This window comes from Rhamphochromis sp. 'chilingali', assembly GCF_963969265.1.
Source record: "Rhamphochromis sp. 'chilingali' genome assembly, chromosome: 8".
Taxonomy (NCBI): Eukaryota; Metazoa; Chordata; class Actinopteri; order Cichliformes; family Cichlidae; genus Rhamphochromis; species Rhamphochromis sp. 'chilingali'.
The window spans coordinates 38,658,534-38,685,155 of NC_137935.1; the positions used below are offsets into that span (position 1 = coordinate 38,658,534).

At 40.4% G+C, this 26,622-nt stretch overlaps 1 protein-coding gene across 3 annotated transcripts in view; it reads left to right on the forward strand.

The window, feature by feature from the left end:
* The window catches only part of bcas3 (BCAS3 microtubule associated cell migration factor), a 318,948-nt gene that overhangs the window by 39,025 nt on the left and 253,301 nt on the right, over positions 1 to 26,622 (forward strand). For all 3 annotated transcript variants that reach the window (XM_080889011.1, XM_080889012.1, XM_080889013.1), the window contains exons 13-15: positions 3,335 to 3,428; positions 17,335 to 17,468; positions 24,958 to 25,285. In XM_080889011.1, coding sequence (XP_080745137.1) covers positions 3,335 to 3,428; positions 17,335 to 17,468; positions 24,958 to 25,285 — 556 coding nt within the window. The remainder of the gene's footprint in view (positions 1 to 3,334; positions 3,429 to 17,334; positions 17,469 to 24,957; positions 25,286 to 26,622) is intronic.

Here is a 26,622-nt window from a genome sequence, read left to right on the forward strand (position 1 = left end):
CACAGAGTACAAACATTATATCAATAATATGCTGTTGGCCTCAACCAATCAAACACCTCTGCTATGACTTACTGGGCCAAAAGATTAAATGGAAGAACGATGTTCATCCCTGCAGTTTCACACACTGTTGCAGTTCATGGCAAGCAGCTGTGGAGCGAAAAACACCCTGTTAAAACATTTATGTTGGTTTTCCTCTCATTTGTCACCAGCTTGTATATTAGGTTGGTCACAAGTTAACAACACTAGATTCAGTGGATGGACCAACATAAAGTCATTCCTGCTTCGTCTTGTCTTACTGTTTGCTGTTTGCAAAGTATTCTTTAAATAAGTTTAATTGTGATTTTTATATATATATACATATATATATATATATATATATATATATATATATATATATATATATATATATATATATATATATATATATATATAAATAAAAAAAACTGGGTTCACTGTTACCACCTGACAGCCTTGTTTAAGTGACTTTTATAGAAAGTTACTGCTTAGACACACACAGCAAATGGGCTTTTTGCTTCCTTGGTCTCATCATGTATGTCCCAGGTAAATAAAACTTTGCCTCTGTGGCTTGGCAAGAAGCAGGCTTGGTGGCTTGGACTCACTCAGTCTCTTTTACCTGGCTCTGCACGACTAACCTAAAGGTGTGAGTTAGATATGCTGCATATTTTAACAACTGAGCTTTTAGCCAGAGTTCTGTCTGTTTTGGCCGTGCTGGTGACAGAGACACTTTGTAAACATGCAGCTGCAACCTGACATGAAGCTCGAGGCTGACTCAATGCACCACATGCTAAATCAGGTCCTGGATTTAAGACTGTAGGAAATTCATTTTCTGGACGTATTTTTTGGAGTAATTTTTTTTAATATATATAATTTTTACACTTTGTAGAGGAGATGCTTGGAGAGGCTGTTGCTGTTTATTTTATTGTAACAAGAAAGTTGTTGTTATTCACTTTAGCTGTCAGTGGTTTACAATTTTGTGGCGTAATGCAGCAAAAAGGCATTATTAGTGTTACAGATGGTCTTCAGGTTATTGTGCCCTGTTTAGAGAAGTAATACATTAATATTTTTGGGGATATTTTTTTAATCCCATTGTAGCTTTGATGCATTTGTTAAGGCAATTAAAATTAAGCTAAATTAATAAATTTAGTAAGTTAAAAAATTATACATTAAATATAAATATTAAGTAATAAAAATGCACAACAAACCAAATAACATAATTTTAAATTGCTAAAATAAATTTTTATTGTTCACTGATATTTCAAAGCATGAATTATGGTTGATGTAACACCGAGCACGACTCTACTCAACCTTTAAAGTTGTATACAATGATGTATTTGCAATAATAAATAAATAAATAGAAAAGTATATTGGTAAATGTTTGGTGCATGTAATTATTTTGCAGTGCAATTTGAAAACAACTTCCAACCAACAACAAAGGTCACCAGGAGTTATCACAATAAACAGTCTAATAAAAAGGAAAGGAAGCCGCTAAAAAATCAGAACGTGTCCCCCCAAAAATAGTGTCATTCCATAAATGACTAAGGTAAGTTTGCATCTATTATCCTGACTCTGGGTCTGACTAGCTTAGGTGTGTGTTATAGTAAGAATGAAAATATGCTGCACTAACCTCGTTTACAGATTGACCAGTTGGCTTCCTCTTAATTGCAAAAGAAATGCTAAAAGCTTTTATCCCTGAATTTTCCTCAGCCTCTCCAAACTGTGATTAATCACACTGCAGGAGCGGTCACATTTTTAATGAGGTGTGTTTTCGTACGTAGTACAGTTTGTCAGTGATGTTATCACCACACACATTCTGCCTTCTCCTTTCCTCTGCGACTGTAACCGCCCTGTAACCAGTCTTATAAGTTGGATCTAAGCCTTCAGAAGTGGGTCTGCACTCTGTCACCAGGCGACACACTGTAACCATACACTGGCCGTAAACACTGATGAGGCCAGGCAAGGAGGGAGGGGTGCACTCAGAGTGTAGGAGAAATGGAGGTTGAAGGGAGTAGTAGGGGTGGGGACAGTCGAGAGTGTATTAAGACGGAGGTTGGAGGTGTAAATTCTGGAGAGATGAGAGAAGTCACGAATATGATTGAGGTGAGCTCCTGTGTCGTTGTGGAGATCCAAGACATTCCCATCGCTTCCAGTTGGATGAGGTTGGAGCTACATTGTATCACTGCTCCTTATTTGGAACAGCAGCCTCAACACACACACACACACACACACACACACACTCCCCTGTGTAACAGGGGCTCGGTTCTCTGGAGGACACTCTTGTTTCAAAGGGCTCCAGCAGGATTCCCTAACAGAACAACATTGTCTGCTTGCACTGTAATAAAAGTGATCTGCTTCATGTCACCAGCCTCTTTCTGTTCATGCTGTTCTCCCGCCTTTTCCCCTTTTTCCCCCTGGATCCTTAAGATCTTGCTTGGAGTGTGAGACAAAATCCTTTTAGTTTTTAGAGGCTATCTTGTTTGGACTAGCTTAGATTTTAAATGTTTGGCCAGCTTTCCTGACATCCGTAGTGCAACACCGGGGCCACATTTAACTCTTTTAAACAAGAGTGTGTGTTCTCAAACACCGGTACTTCTGCACAAAGTGGCCTCATGTCTGGGCTTATGTCTAATCTCTCTGTGTGACTAAAGGAGTTTTCTGCCAGCTCCTGGTCTCAGCACAGCCTGTGTTAGATTTGTCCCAGTATTGACAGCAGACTTTGTATGGAGATTTAGGAGCAGCCTCTAGTTGTACAAAATAACTTACAATTTCATTTTTGTTGGCAAGTTGCACAAGGGGAAAGCCAGTTCTGCATTTGATGGCAGTTTGTGCCTGTTTACGGGAAGACCCTGTGTCATGGGGTATTGTCAAAGCCACATGTGAAAAGCCACATCATTGCCAAAGTAAATTTGTCCATATTCTTGTCTCTGTTGTTAGGCCATATCCTGTCCACACTGGTCTCAGTACAGCATCTTTGTAAAGCGCTAGCGCTAATGAAATACAGCTCAAATTATGATGATTCATATTTTCTTTGACCAGAAGAAGTGGGTTTTTCAACAAAGTGCTTACTTGTCTTATTTCAGGTAACATGCTTATTATATTCTGTCCACAAGAGGGCAATGGCACACTCGGAAAGGAGTTAAACTTCCAGCTGTTTCACAGCAGGGTGATGTCAAAATCACCCTGCTGTGACAATATCACACCAAACCAAAATGTGGAGAGAAATCCTTGAGCAGGGGAAAGTCCCTCTCTGGGTTTAATGTTCTCATTGTTAGAAAATGATTTGGATTTTGTTTGTGTGTGTGTTCATACGATCCAGGTCTTGGTGAGTGAGGACTCGGACGGTGAAGGAGTGGTGGCTCACTTCCCAGCTCACGACAAACCTATATCCTGCATGCAATTCAACCCCAGTGGTAATGCACACACGCACACGCTCGTTTTCATGTCTTCGTGAGGACATCTCATTGACATAATGCTTTCCGTAGCCGCTTACCCTAACCATCAAAAATGAATGCCTAACCCTGACCCTCAGCCTAAACCTAACCATAACCCAATTGTAACCCTGACACTAAAACCACATTTTGACCCTCAAATATGCCTTCAAACTCGTGAGGACGTCCCCACAGGTATAGCAGCGTGCCAATTTTCTGTCCTCACAAAGATATGTAAACATGTGCACACACACACACACACTCGTAACTGTTGAAGAAGAAGACTGAACACTCAGTGACCAGAACACTAAAAACAGCACAGCAGTTACACGTCCATTCAAGTGTACGGTAACATATTGTTTGTTTGGCTCACATGTGGCGGCTTCGTCTTGTTTCTTTGGTTGGGCTGGATGTAACCATCCAAGCCAAATTCCAAGTGTGTGTATTCCACTTAAACAAGTGTTTGGCCTGTGTTTCCCCAGCCTCAACAAAGGAAGCACATGTAGATCAGACATTGTATCCCATACGGTAAATGTGTTAGTTATCTCTTAATCTTAGAGAGAATGCAGTAAACGAGAAAAGAAAAATAAAATCAATATTTGCTGTGAGCAGCCTTTTCCTTCTAAAGGATTATCTGATTTACTTTAGCAAGATTGTTTAAAAATTTAATGTATTTGTAGGCTAGCTTTGCAATCTCCACCTCTGTTGTAGAGATGTGTTTCAAACACTTGTGAATGGCACTGCAAGAAGACCAAGCTGTGCATAGTTCCAAAACAAGATTTTTACACGAATCACTTTTATTTTGAAGTCTGATCCAAAGTAAACACAATAGTTAGGCTGCCTGGAAGAGGCATTTCAATAACTGCTTTAGCAATCTTCATCAGGGACTTTATGTTGTGCATTCTCTTCGGTGTTTGGCAGGTAGGTTGTTCCAAGCATTCACCCAGTTTTGTCTTTTTATGTAATCTGTTGCTTTTGTTTTTTTCTTTCTTTTGTTTTTAAAAGAAAATCCTTCATCATGGTGCAAAACGAATTCAGTGCAAATCAAATGCTGACTTAATTTGATGTGTTCTGTTTTATTTTTTTGCACCAGTGTTTGTGTTCAATATGTGTTTATTCTTTGTCATTTACGAGCAACACATGACAAATGTGACAAACGAGTCGTTGAGCAGCAAAAACACTTGCATTGGTTTAAACATTTTTTTACCATTGACTTCATTCCACATAGAAAAGGACACTAGATGCTTTGTACGTGTGAACAGGCTACGTCATCACTTTCTGTGTGTGATCTTTGCGTGTATGTTTCTGTTACTCCTGCTGTGTGTGTATGTGTGCAAGTTAATAAAGAAGCTGCTGAGAGATGACTCTAACCCTGTGACCTCTAAGCTCCAGGAATCCTTGACTTACTTAGACTTATGACTAAACTTAGCAGCTCCATCTCAGGAGGTTTAAGATCATATTTTAGACAAAGACAGGCCAGACATGGTTGTCTTAACCCCACATTCTCCTACCTGCTGTCAACAAAATCACATATATTACCCATCTATGCGGCTAAGCTACTAAATATGTGCTTATATTTTTTCCCATTAGGATACTTATCTTAAGGAGCTAAAAAGGTTGCTAAGAAGTAAAGCTTAGGATAAGTAGTTGCTCTTGATATCTTGCTCCTCCCCTAAAAAAAAAACAACGAAAACCAACAAAAACCCCACAAACAAACATTGACTTTGACCACCGACACTACTAAAAGCTTGTTTTGTTCCCAAATCATTTATTGAAGGCCGACAGACCAACTTTATCTGGCTTTGATGTAATGTGATCACGATCAGGTGAAATATTTAAGTTGACCATTTGATAACACGTGCCAGGATTTGCCAGAATAATGATTTTTGAAGTCACGCAAACAGAAATGGCGCCAAGAGAAGCCAAAAAAACTGATCAATGGCCACGAGTACCATTGACAGAGAGTTGGGGAATGGCTGCAATCACAGCATTGTAAGATTGTGAAAGATGTACCCTTAGGCCCCCTCCTCGATTCAGAGATGGCCGTTCATCAATGGTCATGCCAATTTGCATATTACTGATCATGAAACTGGCCTCACAGCCCATTGCTAGTTTCAGTCATTAATCAGATGTACTGTTTGTAAGGTTGGGGTGAAGATGAACACTCATCCTCAGTTGGATGAGTGGTGAAATGTTTCTCCCACTGAAAACACTACGTTCAGGATGTCCTTAACCGGATAATTGAGCATGCATCAGGACATTGTGTTTCTGTGTTTAGACTGTCACTCTTTTCTTTTTTTTGGTAATTGTTTGTCTTCTGCTTCTTGTTCCTAGTTTTACTTCACCTGTCTTGTTAGCCTTAGTTAGTCTCAGCTGTTGTTTGTTCCCCACCCGTGTCCTGCCTGTGTCTTTATTCATCCTTTGTTCCATTGTTTCCCTGTGTGTGTTTCCCTGTGTGTGTGTCCCTGTGTGTTTCCCTCTGTGTGTCCCTGTGTGTGTCCCTGTGTGTGTCCCTGTGTGTCCCTGTGTGTGTTTCCCCCCGTGTCTGTCCCTGTGTCTGTCCCTGTGTGTGTCCCTGTGTGTGTTTGCCTGTGTGTGTCCGTGTGTGTTTGCCTGTGTGTGTTTGCCTGTGTGTGTTTGCCTGTGTGTGTTTGCCTGTGTGTGTCCCTGTGTGTGTGTCCCTGTGTGTTTGCCTGTGTGTGTCCCTGTGTGTGTCCCTGTGTGTGTTTGCCTGTGTGTGTTTGCCTGTGTGTGTGTCCCTGTGTGTGTCCGTGTGTGTGTCCCTGTGTGTTTGCCTGTGTGTGTCCGTGTGTGTGTCCCTGTGTGTCCCTGTGTGTGTTTCCCCCCGTGTCTGTCCCTGTGTCTGTCCCTGTGTGTGTGTCCCTGTGTGTGTTTGCCTGTGTGTGTCCGTGTGTGTGTCCCTGTGTGTTTGCCTGTGTGTGTTTGCCTGTGTGTGTCCGTGTGTGTGTCCCTGTGTGTTTGCCTGTGTGTGTCCGTGTGTGTGTGTCCCTGTGTGTGTTTGCCTGTGTGTGTCCCTGTGTGTGTCCGTGTGTGTGTCCCTGTGTGTGTCCCTGTGTGTGTCCCTTGGACTTGTATCAGCTGATAAATGTCTCCCTCTGAAGTCTGCTGTTGGGTCCTTTGCTCTGCGTACTCCATTACATTTGAAAGCACTGGATGTAACTGGTAAAGGTTTTGTGGCAGTTTTTGGCCTTTTCTTCTTTGATTGGTCGCTGTGCTTTTTGTAGTTGGAATTAATTGTTAAAATATATTAAAACAAATCTTGATTATGATTCTTACAATTATGTAAAGTAGAATAACCATTTCTAAGCAGCCAAATGGGATCAAAATCCTCTAACGTGGTCCTTTGCAGAAATATGAATCGCTCGTTTTTGTTAAATGAAAACAGAACATCTTTATTCTAAAATTGATGCTGAAGGAAATTGGGACTAAAACACTATGGATATGTGAAATGAATCAACATTTCTGCACAAGAACAATGTTGTTAGCCAGCTGACTGTGTTTTTTATGTCGTAGTGTAAGAAAAGTGTCTTTGTTCATCATTTAAAGGAATAATGTCGTCTTTACTTCTAAGATCCAAACTAGGCCTCCACTGAATTCGGTGTATTCCAGTGCTGTTCATGTAGATTTTACAGTGGTTCTGGTGTACTGGTTGATGCTGCGTCAGCAAGCCAAAAGACTCTGCCGTGACCCTTTACACAGGGCACTGTCATCATCAAAATTCCAGACACATTTTTAATCTTTCTAACTCTTAAGTGAGCCCAATCTAAAGAGCTAATACAACTTTAAAATGCAAAGAAATGCAGTGAAAAAAACACAGATTTCAATCCTTTTAAAAAGAGACAAAAACTGCAGGCAGAGCATGTGATGAGATTAGGTTAAATCTGAACACAGGCATAGAAACTTCTCTTGCAGGACTGCTTTCATCATTGTTTTTCTTTTATTCATTTTCATTTCTAAGCTGCCTCTTTTTCAGTGTTCTATAATTAAAGGCCTCTTGTTTTGATCAGAGTCCAAATCCTGAGTGATTGGTTCATTGGTTTGCCTCTAAGTGAACTCGTTCCAAGTTAGTGGAAGTGGCTTTTACTGAACTACCTTTCTTGCCTTACTGAGGTTCGCTTCACAGTGTTCAACCTCAACATGGCAGAAACAAGAAAGAAACAATGATATGACTCCAGTAGAGCCTGGAAAACCAAGACGTTTTGGCTGGGAAGAGTTATGTAAGAAACCCCAGTGGCTTGTGTGTGTTGGAGGCTCTACAGAGGGTGGACCGTTCGCCGCCAGTTATTGGTGTGGCGGCTGGCGCTTCGGTGGATCTGTGGATCTATTCCTAGTGGTGTAATTAGAGGGACGCAGATGAAGTGCAGTGGCAAAGAGCTCTCTTTAACAGCTGCGATGTGTGTGTGCTTGTTTTCTTTCACATCTCGTCCTTTTCACTTATCCTTAATGATCCTTGACTTGATTATTGGGTATAACGCCAAGGTCGAAATAGACTCATATTTTGATGAAAGAGATACTGTCCAGCAACGAGGCTTTTTTTCCTTTTTCTTTTTTTTGGTGAGTATGACTGGCACTAGATGGAGTGATTGATTCAACAATCAAGCGAGCTCCATCCGCTTTATTCTTTCCAGCCCATGCTCAGTTTGATAAAGTCCTTTACATCAGCGGTCCCCAACCCCCGGGCCTCGGACCGGTACCGGTCCGTGAGTCGTTTGGTACCGGGCCGCAAGAGTTGAGGCTCCGGTGTGAAATGTCTGGTTTTCAGGGTTTTTATCGGTTTTTAGCGTTATTTTGTTATTGTTTTTACCGTTAACTCGGTTTTCCTGGGTCTTTTCACGTGTGTTATGAATAAATCTTCTTTTTTCAGTACTGGTACTAGTTTTATTTTGTTGTATTTATCTGCGACACATTAAAGGCCGGTCCGTGAAAATATTGTCGGGCATAAACCGGTCCGTGGCGCAAAAAAGGTTGGAGACCGCTGCTTTACATGCAGTTGTGGAAGAAGACGTCCTGTAGTCCTGTATTTGCAGCCCAAGAGAATGTCACATTTTGTATTTTTCTAAACAGCTGATATTAGTCTTGAATAATATGTATGAAGCATGTATCAAGTATATGTAATAACATTGCACTGATATAATAATGTGAAAGGCATTCCCAACTCGGAAGGGTTTCACTTGGACCACGATCGAATAATTAATTAATTCTGAACTCTTAAGTACTCATTTGTCATTTTTCAACTAAAGAGATCCACGAAGTTTCTGCTTTTCAGATTTAAAGATCTGATATTTCCTTTCTTTTCAGTCTAAGTCCATTTAATATTCCTGGAGTTTTGACTGGTTGTACAATGCAAAACATTTTGTTGCTTTAGCTTTCTTAAGCTTTTTGCTCACTTCTAGATTTTACTCTGAGGTTACAGAAAACTTCAGTTAATTTCCCTGGGTCTTGCAAACTTAGTTTTCAGCTTTTTAGGTGTAATTTAACAGACTAATAACTTTTAAATAACGGCCATCCCTAACTCCATTTACCTCTGCAGTAACTTGTGGCTATAGCTTTTAAATAAATGTAGTGGATTGAAAAGTTCAGGTGTTAATGAAGCTACTCAAAGCATCACCCATGCAAGTATCTGCTATGCTTGAATAAATGTATTTACTTAGTAACCTTAATCATTGCAGGTTATTGTTACTTATATTATCAATCAAATTCACAGATTAATCAGAAATCTTGCCTGACCATGAGTCAAGTTTTGTACTGGATATATTTTCACCTTTGTCTTGTGAAGAATCCTTTTTCAGCCTCATGAAATCCACGGTAGATCAGGAAAACACCACTGTGCAGCCACCTAAAAGTTTTGAATACCCCTTCAAAGCCACGACTAATGGAAGCTGAATCAAAACTGAATCTCTCCCCTCATGGAGCTGTCCCATAAACCATATCCCTGGTTTAGCAACAGGCTGGTCTAATGAATAGCCTGGCTTGTTGTGCCTGACCATTGAGGCAGCTGTGCCATGAAGGCAGCTCGTGGTGTAATAACTCTATCTGTACATCTCACTAATGTGTGAAAGAAACCAGGCTGTTGCCAAAAAACCTTGGACCCACACGCACATGTTGAACATGAGGGGAATTCCCACACACAAGCAGCTTCACTCGGCCGCACATTTAGTATGGATTGAGTCATGTCTTCACACCAAGATAGCAATTAGCACTCGTAGGCGGCTCTGATCTGATTTACAGCTTCTGCACCACAGGCCTCTCAGTTTTGCCTTTTTGAGAGATTAAGAAAAACAAACAAAAACTGAATTTTACTGAGACTACTGTAATATTTGGGTGTGTTTTTACAATGCCCGTCGTACTTGTTGCAGCTCAGGCTGACACCTCCATCGTTTGCTATTTGTCATTAGTATTTGACAGCAGACCAGAATGTGATTTAAAACCATGCATTGTGCAGGGAGCACTGTGAGGAGATGTGTCGTCCTAGTTTTCAACTAATCTCTAGCTATGGTGTTTCTATTGTTTCAGATGAAAACACAAGGTTTAACAAAGATGTGATTTTAAGCTGGTCATGTATGTGTTTATCAAACACATTTAGCTTCTACAGTAAACAGCTATTTTGGTACAATGAGAGGCATTCATTTACTGCCTACTTGTGTATCAAGGTGGTGGTTTTAAGAGCCTAATAGCATTGGTTCTAGCATCTAAATTCTGACTTCACCATGTAAGTTTCCAACCTACAAAAAACACGGTCTGCATTACACCGTGTTTTCTAAAGTAGTTTATTTTTTTATTTTTTACAAAAAAAATCATAAAATAATGAAATATTTGCCATCTCAGTGGATAAGCCCCACGCTCTTGCAGGTGAAAAGTGGTTATTAAAGTGCATGGTCAGAGCTACAGAGTGGAACTGGATGAGCTAGACGGTGACTCAGGGTCTCTGGAAAACTTGGCTGAGAAAAAAATTCCCCAGAACAAACAGCAAAGCCGTGTGGAGTCATTTATAGCCCACATGGTGCGGTAACGCGCAGGTCATTTCGAACTTCTTTATGGTATGTGTGTAGGTGGGAGACTGAGTGGGGAAGAGGACAGTGGGGAAGTTTCTTGTTTCTATGAATTGTGGAACGGTTTGTTTGTTTGGCAGCGTATATATGGAAAGCAGTGGTTACGACTTGGTGTTCCCAAATGTTCCCTTAATTTTTTTCAGCAGAGATAATTTGATTCAGTCAGACAAAAAAAGAGAATTCTGGAAAAGGAGTAGTAGCTCAAGCCGATGTGCACCCAGCACCCGGCACTCACGTGTTAAGGGAATCAGACTCGGCTCCACAAAAATGGAGAAGAAAATGTTACATGAACTCGTGGCTACATGAAGATGTGTGTTATTTATTAATGTTTTAAAGTAATGTAATTAATATATTTGTTGTCAAATACTGTAATTAATAAGCACTTAAAATGCCCTTATAGCAGAAAACCACTATATAAATAATTAACATTTATTCAAATGTTAACGATTTTCCTGTAATTTATTACAGGTACACAAGTGTGTTTTAAGCTTTTTATAAATACTTGTGTAGTACTTATACAACACATATGTTTATTATGTTTTGCATTTGCAAATTTTTTGTATCTGCAGATAAATAAAAGCATCAAAGCCTGTTTGTAAAGGCAGAACAGTTTACATTACTTTATGTAACTTCATGTATGTGATTATTTGCCTGATGAACCATGTTTCCTCTTGTTACAAAGTAACTTTGCATTGCTTTTTCCATCATTCAAAATAATTTGTTAGTCATTTTTGTGTTTTTATTTATTTAAATTAAAAAACCCTACATTCAAATTAAATATAGTTATGAAACCTGAAACAGAATGGATGGCCTCAATAATCCTTTTTTGTGACACACAGCTTCAGTGGACCAGCTGAGATCTAGGAAGTCTTAAATCTTACCTATGAATGGCAGCTGTGACAGTCTGAAGGGATTTCATTGGTTAACAGAACTGAAAAAATGCTCAAGCTAGCCCATAAGGAGTTTACCTCGCTCTTGGCCTAAGGGATTAAGCTCTGATGACAGTCCCAAAGTCTTTCAGTAGATTTTAAATCCATAGATTTTAGATGTGAGCAGAATGTTCTCGGGATTTTAAAATATGACATGACAAAAAAACCTGCTTTTAACTCCTGTCAAAACCTTCTTTGAGCTGCTGTGAGAACATGTTTGTCCCATGTTGAGAAACCACAAAAGCAAAACAAAAAGACCTGGGCTTCATTGGGAATTTAGATTAGTGGCAGCAAACTGGTGTTGAAGCTTTGGCAGATTGTTGCAGGTGAAACAAGAACAGAGGCTTCCTTCATGTTTTCGCCTTTTTATACAGCCAATAATGTGCTCGTTGGACAGCCTTCTGGCAAATGACAAATACAAACTTCTCCTCTTTAAAACAATTTCAGCAGGAAGTTTGCAAATATGTAAATGCCCTATAACACAAACTTAAGTAGTGTATTTTTCCACTTAAGGTGATGAAAGAACAACCCTGAAGCTCTGCTTTGAGAACAGTCACGCTTTGTGAACTTGACCTCTATGGTGCCTGCCTCTTATGTGTCGGCACGACTTTAAAGCCAGGTGACTTTTGCCCTGTTAAAAGAGCCAGCGTTCCAGCATAGTAATGTCAAACTGCTAGCTGTTTCTCCGCTAGGTTAGACACACACACACACACACACACACACACACACACACACACACACACACACACACACACACACACACACACACACACACACACACACACATATATACACCTTTTTTCATATCTACTAATATCTAAGTGCTCACAGGTGGTCTGCCTATGGAGCGTGTAGAAAAACACAATTTTTGGTTTCAGCCCACTGTACATCAAATGAACCGTAAGCACTCCTCCTTCTCCTGCCTCTCTTGTTTTCTCCATTTTTCTTCCATTCTGTCCGCCTTCAAGTGGCCTTCTTTTCATCTTCAGAACGATGCGTTTCGGGGACCCAGAGAATTTTGGTACACCTGAACAGCATGCCTTTAAAAAAGGTGTTGTGGCTATCAGGTGCTCGCTCTGCTGAGGCACTGAACAATCTTTATTTGTACCAGTATTTGTATTAAATTCTAATGACATTATCATAAAAGGAATTTCATTCTCAAATGAATTCAAAGACGTTAACTTTTGCTCAGAAATTTCAGTGCTGAGTAAAAACTGCTGGATTCAAACACTGGATGAATTTAGAGGTTAAAGGTCAAGGTTGCAGCGATCTAACCAAATAAAACATTTTTGTCATTACCTCGACAACACATAAACATCATCTAGTGTTGTTTAGTTTAAATTTTGTTCATATGCTACTCAAAGTTTTTTAATGCACATGCAAATATAAACATACACCATCCGTACTAAAACATAAGCAATACGTAGCTATAACTTTTAAGAGAAATGAGTAATTAGTCAGACTGCACCCGCTCTGCTTTGTTGGGGGCGGCTGACTTTGGCTTTTTAGCATCTGTCTAACCCTAATGCTTACTCTGCTGCCCAACAGATATAAAACTGCTCGTATATTAGTCTGCTGCTGCGGTGTTGAGAAGATTAGTAGGGCACACTCTTCCCCCTCCAATTTGCACTGCAATCAGTAGCACAATTTTCTCTAGTTATAAAGAGTAGACATAACCATTAACGTTCCTTTGATTACAACCATGTTAATATTCTCGCGTTTGAAGACTAAACTCCTGGCACCGCTCTGAAAAGTCCTCAAATTTCCTGGCAGAGTATGACAAATTATATTTAGAGTATTACAATTTGTATAGGATATATTATTAGGCTTTATATGATAAAATGCAGGGAGATTGTTGGGCAGTATAATTGCAGATGTTTGATAGAAAGCAGTTAGGCAAAGAAAATGAGTGAATAAGGCCAACTGCTATATTTACCATTTAAAATCACCTGCCTAAAATAACACTGCTCTTTCATGCTGTTATGACATGTCGGAGCATGGATGTAGGACCGTTTTGGAGGCCAGATGTGCACCTTGGTTGCACAGGTGAATTGTCCTGCTGTGGGAGCCAAGTGCTGCTGGAAAATGCTGTTGTCACAGGGGTGTGTCCAGGTGTCCTTAACAGTACAAGTAGCATTTAAATGAATGTTAGGACCCAAGATTTCCTGTAATGAGAGGATCAGCGTTGTCCTCTTCACTTTTTATTGCTTTTAATATTGTGGCTGTGCGCTGTATATGTCCAGTATATGTACAAATCCATTCAGACAGACATAACGTCCTGTCCTTCCCAGCCCTGAAGACAAAACCTCCTCTTTATGATGGATAGTCTTTCAAAGTAAATGGGCTCATTTGCTCTGAAGTTTATGCATCCTGGTAACAGCGAGGCTATCCGAATCCCCTAAGTACTCCATCTTGTAAGCTTTATCCCCTCCACATGGTTATAATTTGAGAATTTCCCAATTTTCAAAGCTTTTTTTTTTCAGCGTAGTGTTGTTAATTAAAAAGTGGACTAGTTTTGTTGTGGCGTTCCACTTTGCCAAGTAGGGAAATCACCCTCTTCTTTCCATTTATTTCTTTGCCTTTCTCCCTCTCTCTCTCTTTCAGCCGTTCGCCCTCCCGTCCCGTCCGCCTTTGTCAAGAATAAAGCTAGCCCCACCACTTTGTAAATGAAACATCCTCCCAACATTAATGGGATTGAGCAGATGTTTTCTGTTTGGATGGTCAGAGATGGGACACTAAAGCCTGCAGCAAAACAAAACAAAAAGATTTTAAGAGGAAAAAACCCCAGAAAGCAAAAGCAGATATTTATGGAAATGATTATATCACTTCCCTCATATCCCATATGAACGCATGTCTCGCACACATGGCAAATTAGAAGTCACCCCTTCCAGTTTAGCGCACGTCTTAGAGCATGTGCCAGCGATCTTGGTACTAAAACATCGTAAATAACACTGTAACCCCTGGGACAAGGTGTTATAAATAGGACGTGTCAAACCCCGCTGTAGCCAGCCGCTGTTTAAAACCTTCTCTTTTCACCCACCGGGCCGCTCAGCTGCTTTTTAATTTGGCCCTCCCGTGGGCTAACCGACTGACGCCTCTCGGCAAGGGCCTCTGTATTTCAACAAGGCCACAAAAGCCCCAGTCCTCGGGCACTCGCACTCGCAAAGCTCTCCAGCCTTCCTGAGCTGTTACTTTTTTGGAGCCCAGACTCTACCATCAGCAGAAGAGAAACACCGGCCCTGGCCAGAAGGCAGTGGCCAAGTCTCATCTGTCAGAAAGCTAGGGGCCAGACTCTCCAGCCACTGGGTGGGCAGGGCCCGACCAAAACAGAGAGAGGAGCAAAAGTGAACGAGAGCGGAGAACAGGGGAGAGAGGGTTTGAGAGCGAGAGGAAGCTCCCAGATAAACAGACCGCAGTGCCTCAACTCCTAATCGCCCTGCGCTTCCGTTTCCAGACTCTATAATTAGAAGGGCCCCGGCCCTTCTTTCTCTTTATTCCCAGTTGACGCAAATGCTTCTTGTGGCTTGGCACCTCGTTTGGGGCGTGGGTTTTCAAGAGTTTACAGGCCCTGGGCCTTAGCTTTTTGGCTTTCTGGTCGCTCTGATACAGCATGACTAGCTAACCACTGTCTTAATGCACACTTCACTTGGCTTTAGTTAGAGTTTCTTTCTTCCACCTCTGATAATCTGCACGAACCTATCATTTATCCAGATTTTCATCATCTGTGAGCAGTGCTTTTTCTTTACTAATTTTCAAATCTTGGCCAAGGGAAACTTCGACTCTGAATGTGCAAAAATGGCTTCTTTTTTTTCCAGAAAGGGAGTGTTTTCCATCTCCCTCGCACGTGTTGTTGGATCCTTTTAATCTCATGCCATTCCAACATCCTCTTTTCACATTTGACATGCCACCCAATAAAGCCCGGCCACTAATTAAAACCTACTGCAGCCTCCACATAAAAGATTCCAAGTGGAAAAACTGAGAGGAAAATACTAATTACTTTAATATTATTTATGTCTGGAAGTCATCAGAAGGACAGGGCCTTGGACATTTTTTACACTCTGCATCAATGAGTTGTATTATGAGTTGCTGCTCGATCTCCATGTTTGTAGCATGTCAGAAGGTTTCTGGGGATGGGTTTTGGATTGTATTTGAAAAGCAGTGTAGACGAGCCAGTTTAGATCTGGGTTTGTTCTGGTGTGGTTTGTTGGGCATGTTGTTTATGGTTTGGACCTATACTTTCTGGAGTTTGACGAGCTTCAAATAAAACAGGACCAAATGAATGGGCCTGTCAGTGTTGGTTACACTTGTGCTGCGCTGTGGTTCAGCGTTTTGGTGATTCTGAATGCGCATAGACACGCCCATAAATGTGCACTGATGCTCGAATACATAGATTGCCTCTTTTATGGACGCTCGTTTCGTCTGTCCTTGAACAATCACAGGACTCGAGCCGTGCTTTTACCAGACCGAGCTATCATGTAAGGCAAAGTTGCATTTTATGACTGTCACAAATGATAGCTGGCTATGTTTAATGGGCTGGTTTGTTTGTTTTAAGTGCATAGTAATTCTTTCATGCTGTCTAACATGTGTCATGCACAGTTTGTATGGTTGTATGCTGCTGGAATAAAATGCAGTTGAAATATTTTGGTTGGTCAGTAGAGGTGGGAATCACCATACATCCCACGATACGATATTATCACAATACTTAACGCACGATACGATATTATTGCAATTTTTTAAAATATTTTGCGATATTCAGATTCTGTACATAAAGGTAAACTTTATCAATATTCATTTGATCTAATATCAAAGTCTCACACTCAGTCTTTCTCTCATTTCAGTTTTATTGTTGACAAACTGAACGGTTTGTATTACAGTCTAGTCCAACTTAACTGAATGCAACCATCTGGTACAATTATAGCTATTCTGAACTATGCAATTTATGAAAACTGTGCAGCCCCTTCAGCAACTGAAGAATTTGAAAGTAAATTAAAACAAAATATAATTTTACATTAAATAAAAAAGTTTTAAACTTAATTAAAATAAAACATGTCTTAAATTAAAATAAGTAAACTGTCATGTTTATTGCTGCCAAAAACAAGTTAAACACATTTGGACAGTGAAGGAATGTCAGGATTCTTGCTCAGAAAAAGGATCAACATGCTCTGAAGTCAGAGCACAAAAACCTTTTTTGTAACAAAATATCGATTTCTGCTGTCCCTGTATCGATACATTATTAGCAAACAAAATATCACGATACTACACAGTATCGATTTTTCCCCCCACCCCTATTGGTCAGTGTACCATTAGGAACAGTAAGACACACTGCACAAATTGGAGTATCATTTTGAATCATCTTGATTAAAATGATTAAAATAAACAAACAAAAACCAAGATGTAACATGTGCTTCAGGTGATAGGTCTAAAGGTCTCTGGTGGAGTGATGGGACATCATACTGCCTCATTTGATCGTTTGATGATTGCGGTAAAAACACATCTTCTAAGGCCAGATGATATGCATATGGTTAACATAGATGTTTTCCTCTTCAGACCACATTATGTTGTATGGATGGGAACCTTATCATTATGGAGTATACAGCACTATTGACCTCCAAAGCTTAATTTGTTCGATTAGTGTCATCACTGTATGGTTTGGCCCAGTTGAAAAGGTAGGCGCTGCTACATGACACAAATGTAGCGCGAAGTGCATTTTAAACCGTGCGTATTACAATATTTGAGCATTAGCCAAAAAACAAACAAACAAAAGGCATGCATTCAAGCAGCTGCACGATAAAATAAGAACCATTTATACAGCACACATTAAGAATCAGCTTACAGTGAAGCCGGCTAACGGACTGATTCCTGATGTCAGTGACTATGTGTTCTTTGTAGGAATGCTGCTGGTAACTGCCGACACCCTGGGACATGACTTTCACGTCTTCCAGATCCTCACCCACCCGTGGGCATCTTCGCAGAGTGCCGTTCACCATCTCTATACGCTGCATCGTGGGGAGACCGAAGCCAAGGTCTGAAACAAACTCAAACCTACACGCACACTGCAACCATCCACTGGGAGTAATAGTACAGATATTTAATGAGTGTTTAGATTGCATTGATTCACATACACATACATTCTAGTCAAATGTAGTAAATTGTGAACTTGTATGTAAGTATAATTATTACTTCTTTCTTCCTGTCAAATCACTGCAATATGATTAAGATAGTGAAGATAGTGAAACCAAAAAAAGGGTAAGAACAAAGGTACGGTATTACAAACAAAACACAATTTATTACTGCTCGTCCCTCCATAGAACAAAAGTATGTGTAATAGTGACCATGAAATTTAAAAACATTAGCGTGATACATAAGGTCAACAATAGAAAGTAATGCATTTATTTATCCACCAACCTCATTTTTACTACCTTGCTGAGCTGTGCTGCGTAGATGGCTGGACCTTCCTCTCCCTGACTGTCTCCTTTGGCTGCTCCAGGGATATTTTACCAGCTCAAAACCATAAACTTTCCAGGCTGTCCCGGTTCAGCCCAGGGGTTTTCTCCTCATATTTTTTAGCGCAAAACCTAGGTGGCGAAGAATAATCTTACTGAGATACCTGGACCACCGGAACTGAGAGCTACTCTCCCTCTCTCCAAAGATGAAACAACCACTATCTCATGACCATATTGTGGGTAGGAATGTAGATCAACTGTTAAACTCACAGCTTTTATCATTTATTTAATGACTTAGTTATCCTCTGTTGTTTCTTCATTTCCTTTCAGTAGTAGACAGGAGATGACCCTTCCCTTAGCTGTCCAGTTTGAGTGAGATCCAGGTTTGGACCAGTCCCCCTCCAAACCACATTCCCATTTAAACAGATACATTTATGAGAAAAATACATGATTGGTAAAGAAAAACATTCATCCAGTTTATAGAAAATAACATGCTCCACCCCCTCGATGAACTGCAACATTTAAACAGCATTAAAATATTACCTGTGTTGTTATTCTATACAATTTAGCATAATTGTGTTTTTATAGTACGAAATCACAACAACAGTTACCTGAAGTTGCTTTATATTGTAAGGAAAGACCCTACAGTAATACAGAGAAACCCCAGCATTAAGACAACCAATGAGAATGTGTTTGTGAAAAGTGGGAAGGAAAAACTCCCTTTTAACAGGAGGAAACATCCTCCAGAACCAGGCTCAGGGAGGGGCGGCTATCTGTGTGACCAGTTGGTGATGAAGGGAGACAGAACAAAAGACTTACAGAGGAAGAGAGCCAGAGATGAATTTTAACTAATGATTAAATGCAAAGCTGTGTACAGATACATAGTGAGTGAAGAAACACTTGCGTGTTACCTGATTTAAACCTAACCATTACTTTATCAAAAAAGAAAGTTTTAATTAAAGAGGATGTCTCTGCTAAAATCTTGAGTTGACACATTATTACATGTGGTCATTTAATAATACTTTAGGGAGAGAAAAGAGTATATCGAGCAGTATATTAGCTGTGGGCAGCTAATTTTCACCACCTACACTTTGACACTTTCACTAAATGTATGGTCTATAATAATGAAGTGAAGGGATATGGTAATTAATTTAATAAAACAATGAAAAGAAAAAAGATTGTAGTTCTCAAGATTATTTTTAGTTTGACTTTTTCTCATTAATTACAGTAGAAAGGAGAAGTGCTTGCTCAACAAAAGTACTTCAGGCCTTGTTAAGTTCAGGATTATTGACTGGGAACACACACCATCACATGCACACACACTCCTACAGCCTGCCTGCAGTTAATGTATGACCAAACGTCAGGTCTGCTGACTGGCTGCACACTGAGGGTGCTTTGATCCAAGCCCTTGTAAACACTGAATGCCGGCCCCTGCCTGTGTTTGGGACAGGGGTTATCACCACAATAACACACAGACACACACACCACACACACACACACAGAACTCAGAAACATACTGGGAGTCATAAAGTCTTGAGTTAGGTAGGTGGAGGTGGACGCCTTATCTGTCTCCAGCGACCAAACATGCGGCTGGCTGTCAGTGACCCGAGGCCAGGTAAACAGACCTGCGAGCTGATAACAGCTGTAAGGGGCTGAAGGCGGAGCAGAAGGTGGATGAGCTCAGAGCCACGAGGCTCTTCTACTAAACTTAACAGTCTGTAGCATCAATTGATGTCCAGTCATCTGAATGAATGAAAAATTAACTGGCACATTTATTTGTGCTTCAGTAATGAGGCTGCTCTGTGAGAACACAATTTCTTCAGCCTTTATTTTTAGCAGTGGTTCCCAAACTTTTTTGCTGGGCCCCCCTTTGTTTTACAAGAAAAATGTTCGCGCCCCCCCCGTGTGTCGCTAGCAATCACGTAGCACAACATTATATACCAGGTAGTCCAACTTCAGTAACCCTGCAAACGCCACTGCTGTTTAGTTTCTGTCTTCATTTATGTTGGAAGTGGTAGCAGAGCTGTACGTTTGAATTAGTTTCAAAAATCTCTCAGTCAGAACATGGTATGTCAAGTTTAGGTGGAAACTAGCGAGCTAACTTCCTGCTAACTTCTAACTCCGTTAAATTTAATAAATTCTGTTTTCATGGATGCCTGGATGTTAAACTTAATTGGTACACCTGGTACAGCAGCAACGCTGATGATTTTATTAAAGATGAAATCATTTAGACCGTTTTTAACTCTTAGTGTTCGTTTGACTTTGGGACCTGAAGCTGACGGAGTTTAGGACCCAGATTACTCCGAAGCTCCTCGCTACGGCAGCCGTAATGCTCTGACAATCCATCAAGCAGTGCAGTTTACCAAAGTTGTACTAAAACGTTTTTAACAGATTTTTGCACGCCCAAATCGATTCAAGGTCAGTAAGCACAACCGGAATTCATACATAAGGCACACTCTCGATTTTTGAGAAAAATAAAGGATTTTAAGTCCTTATAGTGTGGAAAATACGTTATACAGAAGAAAAGAATATATCGCGATATATATCGTTACCGCACATGCTTAAAATTATACCGTGATATGAATTTTAGGCCATATTGCCCAGCCCTAGTCACCCTTAGCAACAATAACTGCAATCAAACGTTTGTAGTAACTGGCAATGAGTGTTTTATAGCGCTGTGGACGAATCTTGGCCCACTCATCTTTGCAGAATTGTTGTAATTCAGCCACTTGGAGGGTTTGAGCGTGAACTGCCTTTTGAAGGTCATGCCACAGCGTCTCCAAAGTCCTCATTTGGTCTTTCTTAAGTCATTCCGAGATGGACTTGGTGTGTTTTGGATCATCGTCCTGCTGCAGAACCCAAGTGTGCTTCAGCTTGAGGTCGTGGACAGTCTCCCTCAGGATGTTTTGGTAGACAGCAGAATTACCACAAAGATTCAGAATCTGAATCAGAGTGCTTTATTAATCTCTAAGGAAATTATGTCAAGGCTTCCAGATCCTGAGGCAGCAAAACAGCCCGGCCATCACACTACCACCACCATATTTTACTGTTGGTATGATTTTCCTTTTCTGAAATGCTGTTTTACTTTTACGCCAGATGTAATAGGACACACTTTTCAAAAACTTCAACTTTTTCCACGTCTATTCCATGTTTTTACCATTTGTGGATAATGGCTCTCACTGTGGTTCGCTAGAGTCCCACAGCTTTAGAAATGGCTTTATAACCTTTTCCAGACTGAGAGATCTCAATTACTTTGTTTCTCATTTGTTCCTGAATGTCCTTGGATCGTGCTATGATGTCTGGTTCTTGAGGATCTTCCTTTCTTTGTCAGGCGGGTCCTATTAAGCGATTTCTTGATTGAGAACAGGTGTGGCAGTAATCAGGTCTGGGTGTGGCTGTTGAACTCAGCTTTCCAAAGGTGAAACACCACAGCTCATTTAAGTTATAACCTGGGGGGAGCCACTTTTTTGCACACAGGGCCTTAATAATAAACACCTTCATTTAGAAGCTGCATTTTGTGTTTACTTTCTGCTCAGTGGTTTGGTATCTCCTTTGTTCAATCAATAGACTTCTGGGGCAGATGGCCCCGCCCCTTCCTGAGCCTGGTTCTGTTGGAGGTTTCCTCCTGATAAAAGGGAGTTTTTCCTTCCCACTTTTGCCAAAGTGCTTGCTCATAGGGTGTTGTCTGATTGTTTCTATATTATTGTAGGGTGCTTATTAAGAATATTAAGCACCTTGAGGTGATTGTTTTCATGATTTGGTGCTGTATAAATAACATTGAATTATAGTAATGCAGCACATGTTTTCAACAGGTAAGACGTCTGAAAGAACGCCAGTTAAGCAACCAGACTCTCAGACATACTGTTGTAATACGTATATATATATATATATATATATATATGTGTATATCATTAGTATTAATTCACAAATGCACCCATATGGCCTTCTTTTCTTTATAATGCTCGGCATGTCATACGTGATCTTCAAAAACAATTTGAAATTCCACTTTCCCTCACACATTTTTAAATTAGCTCAGGCCTAAAGAAAGAAGCTGCTTTACTGTTGTCTTAACTTGCATAAAGTAGTTTGAACCTGCATATTGACTAATATTGGTTTTCAGTGTTTCTGAGATCTGATTTTTAATGCCCCTCAGGCCCCTCAGGTCGCAGCATTTCATACTGATTGACTGATGTTCACTCTTTGTGTTCTCCAGATTCGTTGAATGGTTGAACGATGTTATGTACCTTAGATAATAAAAGCAAAATTCTTTGCAGTTTAATACTGAGAAATGTTATTCTTGAAACAGCTGATCTATTTGCCCACACAAGAGAGGTGAACCCCTCCCTTCTCTGCCTCATTTCTGGGGTACTTTTATTTATATATATCCAGTCATGTTACTAAGATGTTACTAGTTATATTAACATTTTAGTTGTTAGATGTTCCACTGTGTTTTGTTAAGCAGACCAAAACTCCATTTTTTGCCTCTATTGCAAAAAAAAAAAAAAAAGATTTTAAGAGTTTTAGCAGTTGACATGTTGCCTTTCCATTGTTTCATTATGTAAAATGTATTTTTATGTGTTTATTTACATTCTAATCACTGTGTAAATGGAGTTTTTGGGGACAGACTGTCACTGTCAGATTTCCTTTGTAACCTACTTCCACAGAGTAACCAGGCTTCTTGTGCAAACATGTGATTTGAGTATTTGCCAATTATATGTCAATATTTAAAAACCTTACTGACTTTAATGTTAAAAACATCTTGTTTTAATGTTGTGATATTTTTTGTGAAGCAGTGGAAATGATCTAAACTTGTAGTTCTGACACAAAGCAGCAGCTCCAGTCCCAAGAAGACATTTGTGTTCAAAACCCACATCAGCCATCTTTAGTATATCCACATTGTTTAAAAGCATTTACACACTTATGGATCTGTTTAAATCTATTACGCTTCTGCTCACAGTTAACAGTGCTTTTCCATCGTTATAGATCAAATTAGGCTGCCGTAACAATATTGACAAACAGAGGCCTGTTATGTAACTTTTGTAATCGTAGTTAGTCTGTCAAAGTGAGAAGGATGAGGCGTCCGATGCTAACGACCACATAAACCCTCGTTAATTGTCCATCTCACGCCTCCGTGTGAGAGGTGTTTATCTGGTCACATCTTTGTCACATTCTCGTCATTCTTTCAGACTTGTTCTCAGGTCAGCTGAGATGCTTAATCTTCACTACGTGGTGTGACTGATTTAAAAAGAAAAACAAAGGCATTAAACTCGTCTTATCATCTTCTGACTGTCACACATGTCATCAAGTACTTTGTTGGAAAATACAAGGGAGAGCTATCCAGTCTTTCAGGAATGTGCTACCTCCACATCAGCCCTTGCATGTGACTGAAAGCAGATGCATTCCGCCTTTTTGAGATAACATTTGACAAATGTTTGATATGTGGATGGTTGTCACACCATGAAAGTACAATTATAGCCACCCTTCAGGTAATCCCCCACCTGATCGAAATGGATTTGGCCATGATATCCAGGACCCATTTACTGTTGGAGCCCTGACAGGTCTATTATGACCAATTACAACACACACAAAGTAGCCCTTTCTCATCTCTGAGTCATCTCTTATAAGCTACAGCAGAGGCCAGCCCTCCTCTTTCAGTCATCTTTGTAAAGTAAAGTAACTGTCTGGTATGCAGAGGATGCCCCATTAACTGTCATTGCTGGGGACAATTACCTCGTCTGACCTGGCAAAAGATTAGAAAGGCCTGGAGGGACAGAGCTTTCTCTTTGGCTGGCTGACTGAGGAGCCAGGCATTCCTCTTGTAAACTTTCTCCTGGATCTACACTCTCCAGCCTGCCATATAGATATAATAGATATATGTATTATTATTTATTTATTTTTTTTAAAGGCATGCCAAGTGATAGATGCAGTTTCAGCGCACAATCATTTCATCGGTCTGTCACCTTATCTCTTTGTCTTTTCATTTTCTCGCTCCCACTCTCCAGTGCTTGTATTGTCTCATGCAGCCTATTTGTCTGGTTTCCTGCATGTCTGACGTGCTCGGGGAGATCCTATCTTCTCTTGAATGTCTGCTCCCTGAGTGTTGGAGAAGAGCAACTAAATAAGGATGCCATTTTTCTTGGTCATTTATTTTATCGCCAAACAATCTCATATCTTATTGTCACCTCTTGCAAAAACTGTTGTCTGTTTCTGTCAGGCTAGTCGACATCTCAGTCATATCTCTTGATCTCTGCGATTAACACTATAGCCCAGTCACACTAGAGTTAGTTGCACTTTGGAGTAGTTTACTTTTGCGTCCATGTTTCTGTGCTGAATAAAATACGCAGGCATGTAAATATATTTTACACATTCATCAAGTTATTTTGAGACCATCCATCCACTTTCTGCCACAGGTCTGGGTCCGAGGGACAGCAGAGAAGCCCAGGCCTCTCTCTTTGACCATATTCACAGATGGGATTATTTTGAATTGTGCACAAATGATAATATGCCAGTGTGGAAAAGCTTTTTATCTTTGCCAACTGTCTCAGCTGAAAGAAGCTTCATTTCAACACTGTATCTTCTCTGACCAGCAAATCTAAAATCAAGGTCCACTGTAAACCCATGTTTGGGACAGTAGGCTTTCCACACTGTCCCAGAGCCATCCCACCAGTGATATTAGGACCAAAAATTTAGGAGGTTTACCACCCTCCAAGTACTTAGTTTCTCAAGTCACTCAGTGTGTAGTTTGTATGGAGTAGGCATCGTTCTGTTTTAGGAGCGTATGCACCCGAGGATCATCCACATAGAAGTGGCTTCTAAGAATGAAACTGAGGGGCTGCAGATACAGAGAAAAGCTGCCCAATGACTGATCCCTGAGGATGTGAGATGGTTTAGACTAACACAAAAACATTCTCTCCAGTTTTTACACGTCGACCAGCCTCTACACTTTAATGGAATTTTCAGAAAGAAAGTTTTATGTGGTATGTGTCAACATTTCCACTACTTATGCTTATGGTGTGACATTTATCTGCTCTGTTTTTTGTCTGATTTTTTTTCACCTGTCTGGATCCAGGTACAGGACATGTGTTTCAGCCAGGACAGTCGCTGGGTAGCCGTCAGCACCCTCCGTGGCACCACACATGTATTTCCCATCAACCCCTACGGCGGTGCACCGTGTGCCCGGACTCACATGTCCCCACGTGTGGTAAACCGGATGTCGCGCTTTCAAAAGAGCGCTGGATTGGAGGAGATTGAACAGGAGCTGAACAGGGCAGCTGCTTTAGGAGGAGGAGCAGGAAGTCTCGCAGGAAGTGGCTGCATCTTAGGTGGAGGAGGCATCGGTGGGCGCTGTAGCCCCATACCTGGCCTGTCCAGTAGCCCCTCAGGGTCTCCATTACATGGTAAGGAGCTGGGAGGGTGAAGAAGTGAGACGCTTATTGATGTTTCAGTTTTAGAAGTCCAAGTTGGCGTCTCAGCAGTAGAGTTGTGGTCAGAAGAATACATACACACAACTGGTAACAATGAAAACTGTTAGGAAGAGCAGATTTAGGAGTTTTAAGTGGTTGCCGGTTGGTAGCATAGCAACAGCTGTGACTCCTGACATGCTCAGACGGGTGTGAGTACTGTGTGGACATATGCCGCTTCCAGAGGGGGGACACTGAGCACCTGTGAACATTTTGAGTTTTGTATGTAAAACTTTATATTCAGCCACATGTTTCAAAAATTACTTACTTGGCTTCTATGTCCATTTCTTAAAAAATAGAGCTTTTTAAAACTGGATTATTCTTTTTGATACACTCTGTATATTAGTGAGTTGTCACAGTGAGTAATAAATGTGTTAGTCGTGATGTAATACATGATTGTTCCAAAACTAGATGACAAGCAGCTTCCTCAGTTCTGTAATCTCTGTGAACTAAACAGTAATTCTCATCTAGTCTGGTTATGTTGACACATTCACATCCTTAGAACAGACCACGGATTCCACCCAGAACTGTTTACCAGCTGTGATATACTTGGAAGTTTAGCCTCGAAAGTTCATTAGACTCTCTATGAGGGTTTTTTTCCAGCCCCCATTTTTGAGAATAATTTAATCTGGCAGCAAACGTCATAGAGAGTTTATATAAGTTAACAGGAAATCCAAAAACTTGTTTCTGTTAGTTTACTCATTTACTTTTCGCAACTTCAAAAATAAGGTACATACTGACCCATGAAGTTTTGATACAGTTATATCCTCACATACCGAGTGCTGAAATCAGTGTGTAATGTGTTTACATCATAAATGACTTAAATTACCTGTTGTCAGATTCATTTTTAATTTTGATTTATTGAACCTTTATTTATACAGGAAGTTCCACTGAGACTCTGTCTCATTTACAACACAGACCTGTTTCAGACGAACATATTAAAAAGCTTCAGGTTGACTGTTTTTAATGATCAGTTGACAATTACATCAACAACATAGTTTACAAACAGCAGGTTTTGTTAGTAATGCCTTAGCGGCCACGTTAGTGTTGCTCACTTACACTCTTTTCAACTTCTGCAGAGAATCTTTGTATAATCTAAGATATAACCTAACCAAGTGGCCAATGCCGTTCCCAGCATTTATACTTGTGGGTGGTGTTTTATGTGTTAATTACCTTGTGGCTGTGGCCTGGTGTTATATGCTGTTCTAGCCATAATAGAAACAAATGCAGTACTGGGCCTTTTCCCTCCTGGGTCCCCACACTTTGTTGTGGTC